This window comes from Condylura cristata, unplaced genomic scaffold (assembly GCF_000260355.1).
Source record: "Condylura cristata isolate star-nosed mole 26May11 unplaced genomic scaffold, ConCri1.0 scaffold00024, whole genome shotgun sequence".
NCBI classification, from domain to species: domain Eukaryota; kingdom Metazoa; phylum Chordata; class Mammalia; order Eulipotyphla; family Talpidae; genus Condylura; species Condylura cristata.
In genome coordinates, this window is record NW_004567125.1 from 1,876,328 (window position 1) to 1,886,697 (window position 10,370).

General features: G+C 53.2%; 1 protein-coding gene across 1 annotated transcript; it reads right to left on the reverse strand.

Annotated features, from left to right (window-relative positions):
- Positions 1-458: 458 nt before the first annotated feature.
- ABHD11 (abhydrolase domain containing 11) lies at positions 459-5,430 on the reverse strand. The gene is made up of 6 exons (XM_012728847.1): positions 5,280-5,430; positions 4,991-5,126; positions 4,249-4,422; positions 3,924-4,094; positions 3,633-3,814; positions 459-3,436 (listed from the first exon to the last, which is right to left on the reverse strand). Exons 1-6 carry the CDS (start codon positions 5,396-5,398, stop codon positions 3,304-3,306), a joined length of 915 nt encoding a protein of 304 aa, XP_012584301.1. The 5' UTR covers positions 5,399-5,430; the 3' UTR covers positions 459-3,303.
- Between the last annotated feature and the right edge of the window lie 4,940 nt (positions 5,431-10,370).

The window sequence follows — 10,370 nt, forward strand, 5'->3', positions numbered from 1 at the left end:
TACAACCTGAGTTTGGGCCCAGCCAGGGCCTGACCCACATGGTGCAGCAGACTGTTCCTGTCTCCCCTGCTGCTCCCTGTAGAATTTCAGATCTGCCCATTCTTCTCCTCAGTCCGTCTCTGGTGAATCTTGTATGCATAAGTAAACAAATCTTTAAAAAGTTAAAATGGGGCCCTCCCTGGTGGTGCAGCGGGTTAAAGCACAGCACTAACTGGCTAAAGCCACTTCCACATGAGTTCGATTCCCGCCTGCCCCGGAGGAGATCCATGTGGCATGGTAGACCTCTCCTGGCCCGCCCGCTGCTCCCCTCAGCAGTGTACTTTGTAGATCTGCCTGTTCTGCTCCCCACTCTGTCTCTGGTGGATCCTCTCACCCTCCGCACCTCTGGCCTGTACCCCAGTTCTGTATGAATAAATAAATAAATCTTTAAAAAAAAAGTTAAAATGATACAAGGGGTATTCTGATCAAGCCTGGAGGAATGTGAACATGAAAATAAATAGGAATGGGTGACCATCCATTGAATAAAAAAAATCATGAGCCCCTCTGACATACATATGAGTAAATGAACAGCAAAGAGAGGGTTCTTCTTTATAACAGAATGCCAACCAGAAGAAATGAAACTCTGAGCCATGGTAGTAATGATAACTAATTGGGACAAGGAGCATCAATGGATGTCAAACCATGGATAAGGTGATTTCCTAGTATCAAAATACCTGTGCTCCTTCATGCTTCATGATCAAGTGATTGACATTAATACTATCAGTCGTCGTTCACATTCATATGAGATTACAACAGCATTTCTGTGATATTTCTGCCCAAAATGCATAATGGCCGTCTAATCAGGAGGAAAGATTGGACAAACCCAAACAGAAGGACAGTTTACAAAGTAACTTCCCTGTAATCTTCAGCAACTTCGAAGTCATGTAACGCAAAGAGTCTGCAAATTATTTTAAGTGGAGAGAAACCAGAAGAATGGGACAACTGGGCACTATGTTTGATACCACATTCAATTTTTTTTAACCTTAAAAGGTTAAAAAAAACAACAACAACCTTTTTTGGACTGTAAAGAGCAGTTTGAAATTGTTTCAAAACAAATAGTAAAAATAATGCCTGGTGAATATTAGTCCTTTTCCTGAGGGACTCCTGCCAGCCTAGAGGATTTGTTTTGGGCAAGCTTCTGTGGAAGCCCTTTCAGGTGACTGCGCCTGAAGGGTGTCTGTGCCCCACTGCCCTTGGGCCCCTGCCAGGGGACTGTCAGTGTTTCATCCCTGTGATCCTGGAGGCCCCTGAGAGTGGAGGTCCTGTTTGGGCACCACGCAGCCTCCCAAAACACATGTGGTACATTTGCTCAGCAAAAGGAGAGTTTGGGATAGAGCTCAATCCTTCCTCTTCACCTGGGGTTCAGCCAAAGAAACTGTTAAGGCGGGCTGCTGGAGGCACACCTGGTTGAGTGGGATCCAGGACAACCAGGGGTCATGGCTGCAGAGGGTGTCCTGGAGGAAGTATTTCCTGTTTAGGGCTGAGTTGAGGACCCAGTTCCCAAGGCATGACCTTGCTCAAGGCTTCTCTAAAGGGAACATTCTCTTTAATACCTCTAATGTCAGGCGGTTCCCCCTGATCACAGGATGCCCAGACCATAACTGCCCTGTGCACAGCAGACCAACTCACACTCAAGGATCAGAATGTTGGGGATATTGGAGGAATAGAGAGCAGGATTGCTTAGAAGGATGGAAAATCAAGATGTTATGAGTAACTTGACAGGGTGGGTAAACTTTCCCCTTCTGTTTCCTGCTGGTGTTTCCTGTCTGGATGATGCCATTCAAGGTACCCGTTGCTAACTCTACAGAGGAGGAGGCTGAAGCGCCTGCATCTCTCAAACATGGAAACTGCCCTGATCTGACCCTTTCGCATCTCCTGACATGAGTTGTGCGCCCCCTCGTGGTGAGTTACGTGCCTACCTGCAGGGATCAACAAGGCTCTGAGGAAGGGTTGGCAGTTGCCAAAGTTCTGGAGGAAGGCAGAAGAGTGGCCACCCACAGGGGGTGGGGCCTGACAAGGAGCGCCTTGCCCTGAAGGAGGGCAAAGTGCATGTCTTCACCTGCCCCACCCTGCTGGCAGGTCTCAGTTACCAGGCCACCCTCTCTGTCTGGGGCCCTCACGGGGTAAGTGTCTTTCTGAACCAACCTCTTTCCTGGGGATCAGGTTTTTTCCTTGGGGGTCCAAACACTTCAAGGAGTTTGAACAGAGAGCTGCCCTCCTCTACTTGCTTTTATGCCAGGCAGGGACTACAAATGCCACCCCCCATCATGGCACAGTTCATGAGATTGGGACTCTCGGGGACAGGTACAGAAAGTCTGACTCTCCCTCTACTGATATCACTACTGAGTCAAGGTGGGAGGGAGCCTGGGGGGAGTTCCAGAGTGGGGCACCTCCTCCAGGTAAGCCCCAGATTACTGCTCCCTCTTCTTGTCACTAAAACAGACCCCAGAATCCCAAGTGGCTGGAGCACTGGGGGACACCCGGACAGAGCTCTCACTGGACCAAGTCCTCCAGGAGCGAGATGAAGCCATCGCCAAGTGAGAAGCAGTAGCTGCTTTAGGGGTGGGGTGGAAGGGCAGGGGTGGCTCACCCTCAGGAGTCTGTCTTGCTAGAGGGTGGGGGAGTCCCCGGAAGGAGAGCCGCATAGACTCACTGTCATGAGGCAGGGGCTTGGCGGCACCTGCTACCCTGTGGGCCCATAACCAGGTTGCAGGTCCAGAGCCTCAGGCTACTCTCCTGACCACCTGCAGGAAGCAAGCGGTGGAGGCTGAGCTGGACAACTGCAGAGCCAAGTTGCGAGCTGTGGAGGCCCAGCTGCTGGAGGTCTTGGAGGAGAAACTGAAACTGAGGCAGGAGGTGGAGGCCTGGGAGGTAGGGTGGGTGTGCCAGCTGGGCTGGGGGGCGCAGGGAATGGGTACAGGGTCAGTCCCTGAACTTGCTCTCCTCCTCCAGGAAGACATGCAGCAGCTGGTGAGGCAGCAGGTGGAGAGTCAGCTTCAAAGGGAGTCCAGGGGCAGTGTGACAGCCCCCATGAACCCTGGAGCTGCCAGGGCCCCCTGGTATCAATTCTCCCGGGGTCGCTGGTGGTGAAAGTGCTTAGCCCAGGACTTTGGGAGCAGCGTCTTTATTCATTAAAGCAGGAGGTATGACAACCCCTGCAGTCTTGTGCCCTCTCAGTGCCTGCCTGAGTGCTTCTGCGCAGAACTGTGGAGCAGGCCGCAGGGTCTTGAAGCCTGGGGTTTTGGACCCCCTCTTACCAGAAACTCAGGCCAGGAAGCCTCGGATGGCAGCCATGAAGTCCTGCGGGCGGTCAGTGTGGATCCAGTGACTAGCGTCAGGCACTGTTTGCATCTGGGCCCGAGGGAAGAGCCTCCTAATCTCAGGGTGGTGGCAGGGACTGTCCACCGAAAAGAACAGTCATAGGTGGACAGGGAGAGAAACAGCAGTGGAGGCAGAGTGGGAAGAGATGGAAAATCACGTGAGCCCACATGCCCAGTGGTGTTTCCCAGTTCCTGGGCTGCCCCTGCCTACACCTAAGCCCTCCCCAAAGCAGTATCCCCAAGAATGCCCTTCCCGCCAGCAGCTTGGCTTACCGCACAAATTGGGAGTTTCCACCCAGTAGAAAGAGAGCTGGCCCAGGGTAGGACTCTTGTTGTGGTGGGAAAGCCATGATCTTGTCCATGTGCTGGGCCAAGGCATCCAAATTCACCCTCCACACAAAGCGCCCATTCACCTCTACCAGGTTGGTGAGCAGGAATTGCCGCACAGATATGTCCTGTGGGGGCAGATATGTCCAGTTGGGGGGCTCTCTGTAAGGGTGGGGCCATCACTCTTCCCTTGACAGGTGCTAGTCCATAATACCATCCAAGGGCCAGGGAACGTACCTGGATAGCAGGTTTGAGCTGCTCATCAGCCAGTTTGCGGGCTGAGGAGCGGGGCACCTCATCTGGGATGCTTACGGCCTTCATGGCTGCCATGTAGGTAGAGAAGTCTGAGACAGATGTGGTCTCCACTGGACTGATATCTACAGCAATCAGACGTTCCACCATCTCTGGCTAGGGAAGAGAACTGTACTGGGGGCCAGCCTCAAGGCAGGTACGGTAGGTTTCAGGCATAGTTCCCAGGTACTAAACCTGGCCATCCAAGGCTTATGCTGGGTGTTCAGGACCTATACTGGATAAGGGGAAGCCCTGGATAGTGGTGGCTCACCCTCTGTAGTGCCAGCAGCATGGCTGTCTTGCCTCCCATGCTGTGACCAACGAGGACACAAGGTACCAGGCCGAGCTGGGGCAGGAGGTCCTGCAGATCCTGGCTCATGGCCTCGTAGCTCATATCTGGACTGTGGGGGCTGTCGCCATGGTTTCGAGCGTCCACTGTCAGCACCTGGAAAGTGGGCAGCACTGACATCCATATTCAGGGTTTAGATAGCTTGGCAGGTTTCTGGTACAGGTGGGTGGAGAGCCTGGGGAGAGAGCCTGAAGTGGAAGAAGGGCCTCGATGGTGAAAAGGTCCAGTTTTGAGATCTAAGAGGCCCAAATGAAGAATGTGGAGCCACTGTGCCAGAGAAGATAAGGCCTAAGGTCTGGCCTGGCTGGGTGGCAACCCCAACTGGATAACAGGCCTGAGCTGCTCCAACAGCTGGAGTACAGAATTTCTAACAGCTGAAGCACAGAAAGACGGGCCCCTGTAACAGGCAGTAAGCCCCCTGGTAGCTCTGGTGAACAAGCAAGGGCTGTTTGAGTGGGTGATATTTTTAGGAACAGGATGATGAATGGAAACATGAGGGAATCCTTTGAAAGTCTACCCCATGCCCCTTTCTGCTCAGAGACACCAGTCTGTCTTCAATGGGGACCCAGAAGTGGGGTCAGCCACGCCGGGGCAGCTGGCCCCGCCTCGCCTCCTTGCGGGCCCCGCCCGCCCTGGGCCGGACCCGCCCCTCCCGGAAGCTCACTCTCCGGCCAGTCTGCTGGGCGAGGGCCTTGGCGATGGAGTTAAAGTTGGTTTTGCAGCCGAAGAGCCCGTGCAGAAAGACGAGGGCAGGGCAGGCCGCCTCCCCGTCCAGAAGCTTGTAGGAGAGCTGCACCGGCCTGGCGGGGAGAACGAGGAGGGGAAGGGTCGGAGCCCACGCGCGGAGAGGGGCGGGGGGGCGGGGCCAAGAGGAGGGGGCGGGGCCGCCGACACCGCTCTGAAGGTGGCGGGGAGGGGCGAATGGCGGCTTCCCACGGGTACCCTTGACTGACCTCGACTCTGCGCCGCCTCGGTCGCTGCTGCTGAGTGCGACGGGCACCTTGGAGAAGCTGGGACTGGAGGACGCGAGCCCCCGGTGGGGGCGCCTCCAGGAGCGGGCCCAGCAGAGCATGTCCACCAGCCGCTACCCCACGCGGACCTCGACTGCCCCTTCGCTCCGCCTCCCTCTTCCGTGGAGCCCGCCCAGTTCCGACTGGAGCTCCGCCCTCGCCCCGCCCCTACGCAGCACTCTCCGCCTACGTTCTCATTCCCTTACGTAATCCCAGAGAGCTGCCAGTTCCCAGCCCCGCCCCTTACGCCATTACGTAATCTCTGCAGCACCGAGCTCGCTCGCGAACCCAGCTGGCTGCCAGGCTCCGGGCGGAGATTCCCACGTCCCGGTCCAGCCACCCTACAAAGCTCTGCCCAACCCCTTCCGGCGCTGAATTCTCGCGGGGCGTTGAGGTTCTGCTTGGGGACCCGGTCCGACCTACAAGGGATGGCCTAGGTTTGGGGCGCGAACCCCGGGCATCCGCGGCACAGATTGTTAGCAGCATAGGCGGCTCGGCCCGGCCACGCACCTGGCCCGCTTCTCCGCGCCTCAATCATGGCCTCCGGTGGGTGCCACTTTCTGTGCTGCTGGCAGACGAGAAAGAGAGGCGCCGCCGGGAGTGGCTCCAGCTGTTGGGGAACAGTCTTGGAGGCACTACGCTCCACACCGTGGGTCCAGGCAGACCAGATGAGGCATCCTGAAATTGTCAGCTCTAGAAATAGAGCTAGGAGGGACTCTAGAGGTCATCTCCAACCGCCTCCAGCCCCCTGCCATTTTATGGATTGGAAAACTGAAGCAAATCATTTCTGTAAGAGGCAGAATCGGAACCACTGTATGATTTGCCACTCATATTGGGAGTCAAGGTGGAGCAAACCCAGCCAAATGTTTATACTAGTGGGGGCATTTTGGGGCAGAGCTGAAATGGCCCCTATCAACCTCCCTCCCCCTTAACCTTTAGAGAAAACAAACTATCCTCTCACCTTCAGAATCAGCACAGCCCATAGGGAAATCCCCTTCCTTTGCACCCTGACCCTCAGCCATCTTATTCCCGAAGTCTGGGGGAGCAGTGGTGGTGGTGGCGTTCTCGGGGCTCGGCCGGCTTCTACTGCAGTCCATCCTTCAGCAGTTGCAAAAGTAGCTGCTTTTTCTATAGTATTCCTCTGCTCAGAAACTTACAGGGATTCCCCATCCTGAAAGTTGAGAGCTGAAATAGCATTTCAAGCCAGTACCTTCCAGTCTGATCTGACCTACCCATGCTCCCCATTCTCTTCCCCAGCCAGGAACCTGAAGGATTACACTGCACACCTCCCTTTATGTCTTTTCCCCTTCGACTCCCCTGCTGGGATGTTGGGTCCACCTTCCAGGTATCTAGCTTTCTGAACATAATTGCCACCTCTTCCTTAATCCTTACCAGATTTCGCCAGTTAAAACCAATTTCTTTTATCCATATTCTCAAAGCAGGTGTCAGAGTCTACCATACTGTAGACTGGCTTTCTCATGCAACAGTAAAGCTGTGGGCTCCTGGAGGGCAGGAGCCATGTTTATCTGGTGCAAAGTGCAATAGTAATTTTAGTGAATGATCATGGAGAGATCCAGGGCACTAGCTGAGGTGAAGGTGAAGGTTCAGTTGTGGCTGGGTCAGTGCGCTCTCCTGGAGAGGACACCTGGGCCTGCCAGGGTCACACTGGCTTCTTCCTCACCAACTTAGGGGTGATTTGATGGAGTCAGGACTAGTAAGATGATTTGTCACTCAACACCTAATGAATACCTGGCCTTTTTGTTAGCCCCCATCTTGAGTCAGTCTGTGGACTGGCAGGCTGTTTTGTTTCAGTATGAGCAGAGCTCTAAGGTCACTGGGGATTCTAAATACACCAGGTGGTGTTATCATTTCTTACCAGCATAGTCATTAAGAGCTTAATTAAGACATCTGAGCTCTAGATAAGGGTCAGATCCAGACCCGGAAGGGGTCCTTGGAGACAGTCAAGCTGGGTTCTTTATCTAGAATTGGTGGCTGAAGGGAAAGGGGATTGACTAATGTTAGTGATTCAGAAGGCTAATATTTAAAAAATAGTATTCCCCCACTCCCCTCACCCTCACCTCCCAACTACCACCATAGGACCTACAGTTTAGCCCAGAGCCTGAGCCTGACTGACCCTTGACCACCTGCCTAGGAAGCAGAGCCTTAGGGGCTAGGCAGCCTTGAGACATTCCTGAATCCTGGGCCTCAGCCCATGGCCTGGAAGGTTAGGGCAAGCAGAAAAACCAGTCAGTTTGGGGTTTCCACTTGAACATTCCAGAGTAAATGGTGGGGCTAGGAGAAGGGTTGTTTCTGCCTGGAAAGGACTTTAGTAAATGTAGGTTTGGGGTGCACAACTTTGGGGGCTGCCCACCCCTCCCTGACTTGTTAGCACTGAGCTGGTGGACTTGCTGTGGGTTGATGAGAGAGTCCCTCTTGAGGGGTGTCACGATGCTGGAGGGGACGACTTCTGGAGCCCATGATATGCAACAATGGCTATGGAGGGAGAAACAATACAGAATGAGAGCTGGCTGTGTTTGCATTTCCCAGCGATTTGACCTCCCTGAGAAGGGGGAGGTATTTTATCATCCTCATTTTATTGCTGAGAAAATGGAAAGTGGCAAGCTGTGAAGTAGCTCCAAATCACTCCGCCTGAATTCCTTCCCACCCTGTGGTGACTCCTAGTGCAGTGTCCTGTGGTTTGTCACTGCCCTCCTGGTCCCAGGCGTGAAGGGGTGTGGCTGCGGCAGCAGGGACTCTGTGCCCTGGTGGCGGTGGCATTGAAAGGGTTAAGGACAGGAGGAGGCGGGTGTCCATAACTGCACCTGGCTCAGTATCGGTCACGTGGCCAGGGTTTCACCTGCCCCACTGAGCAGGGACAATCAAGCTGCTTGTTCCTCAGTTGGTCGCTATGGTGACAGGAGTGTGCCAGGGGAGGTCACCAGGGCAAATTCCTGCCAACCTGCTGGGTGCGGCAAGAGTGTCAGTAGTGCTGGGGCCTGACCATTGCCCCCCCAAGACCCCTCCTGGGACTTCTCAGTGACTCCCCTCCCAGCCTCCTCCTATCCTGTCTCTCTGCCTGACCCCCAGCCCAGCCCAGCTTCTCTCCTCCCAGATTTTAAACCTGTTTCTGAAGCTGCCAGACTCTCATATACATCGTCTTGCTTAATCCGCACAGCAGTCTGTCCCACGTGGGCATGGCAACCCCCTCTGGGCGTCCCCCAGACTTACTGAACACAGAACATTACTCCTTCCTTCTTTCAACAATCAACAGACCCTTGGAACCTCTTCTATCTGTGTTTCTAGGTAGAAACAACAAACTAATAAAACAACAAACTAATAAACTACACAACAGTGGATAGTGTGGAGTATTTGTTTTCTTGAGGTTGTGGAGGCCCTTGGGAAGCATTGATAGAGGTAGGGGCTGGAGCCGATCACCCTGGGACCTTCTTTGCCACCTCCAGGCCCCACCTGCAGTTCCTCCCCCCAAGCTTCCACTAGGCCCAGAGATCCTTCATCTCCTGTTCATATCTACTCCCTCCTCTGTTTTAAACCGCAGAGGTCCTGCTAACAGCACTGCTAATCCTCTTGTTTCTACTTCCAGACACAGTATCCGGTGTATGCTCTGTCCCCAAAACTGCAGCACTTTCACGCACACATGCTTTAAAGCGGGGGTGGGTAAAGACACTTCCCTTTGGGGTGGTGGTGGAGGGATTCAATGTGCATTGACACCCAGCAAACTCTGTTCCCCCTGAGAAATACCAGCCTGCAGGAACCATTGAGCACCTATGGTGTGCTAGGCACTGAGGATGCAGGAGTGAGCCCAGGTGGACTCACAGGCCTTATAGTCTGTGGGGACATTACTAAAGGGTTGTATAATCACGCACCTTGCAAATCTGCAGAGGAAAGTGAGAACATGCACCAGAGGGATCTGGAGTCAGGTGGGTGATGCTCCGTGGACATCTGAAAGTTGAGGAGGAGTTGAGGAGGTGAAGGGGTTTCAGTGGGGGAGAGTGTTCTGGAAGTCCATGCACTGTTTCATGGTGAAGCCCTCTCATCTCCCAAGGCAGAATCTCAGGAGTCATTGCTTACGCCTCTTTCCTCATTCCACCCCCCACCCAATTGGATCCATCTCTTAGTTCTGTTGATTTTTATCTTCCAAGTAGCTCTGATATTTGCAGAAACTACCTGCTTATCTCCACCTCCATAGCCCAGTCTCTCCCCTTCATTGCTGCCTCCTCTCTGGGCTTGTCCATTTTTGGTCTCTCTAGTCACTTCATCGTGACCTTTTCCAAACATTCCAAGTGTTTTGATGTTAATCTCATTTGTTCCTGCTGTATTTTCCTAGCTCTGGGTTTTGTGCTCATTGCTCCTGGGAATGCATGCTGCAGACCTCCATGTAGAAAAGCTGGCTGGTGTATTTCAAAAGCTGAAACCCCAAGGGGGAGAGAATGCCTCAGTAGAGCAAGTGTCTTGGCCAAGAACTAGAGGGGAGTCTGCCACCTGCTTCTTGACGTCCCCAGGGAGGTTCATGATCCTGCTAGGTAGACAGGATCACAGGTGGCTTGTAAAGTCTTACCAGGCCCCCAGCCCAAAGCAAACACAGTGCAAGTGGCAAGACAAGATGCTAGTCTCTGCAGTCTCGCTATTGCCTCAAGGGTTTTGAACCATTCCTTTCTCCCAGCCTTTCCCTTCACCAGTTACCCCACCTGCAAATGTGGCTCTGCTGAATATCCTGGAATTGCAGGTAATTTAGCTTGTATCCAATTGCTTCCGGAGAAGGGAACACCCAGGAAATAATATCATTGCATTATTATGTCCCAGTGTGTGAACTGATTCTGTAAGTGCCACAATGCCTTACACATTTGTCCACATCTGACTTTCTTTGTGAATCAGCAATCCAAGGATTCATTCAACAAATATTTACTGAACATCTGCTAATGTCAAGTGTGAGATTAGAGCTAAGGATGATATGACAATTACACTGTTACACTACCTGTTTCTCAAGGAACACAACCAAGATTCAAAAAAGAAAGA

Coding starts and splice junctions, on each gene's coding strand:
- ABHD11 (XM_012728847.1), bottom strand. CDS start 5,398: ATGCTCTGCTGGGCCCGCTCCTGGAGGCGCCCCCACCGGGGGCTCGCG. Junction 5,127..5,279: donor CGAGGCGGCGCAGAGTCGAG/GTCAGTCAAGGG, acceptor TCTCCCCGCCAG/GCCGGTGCAGCTCTCCTACA. Junction 4,095..4,248: donor TGCTGCTGGCACTACAGAGG/GTGAGCCACCAC, acceptor TCTCTTCCCTAG/CCAGAGATGGTGGAACGTCT.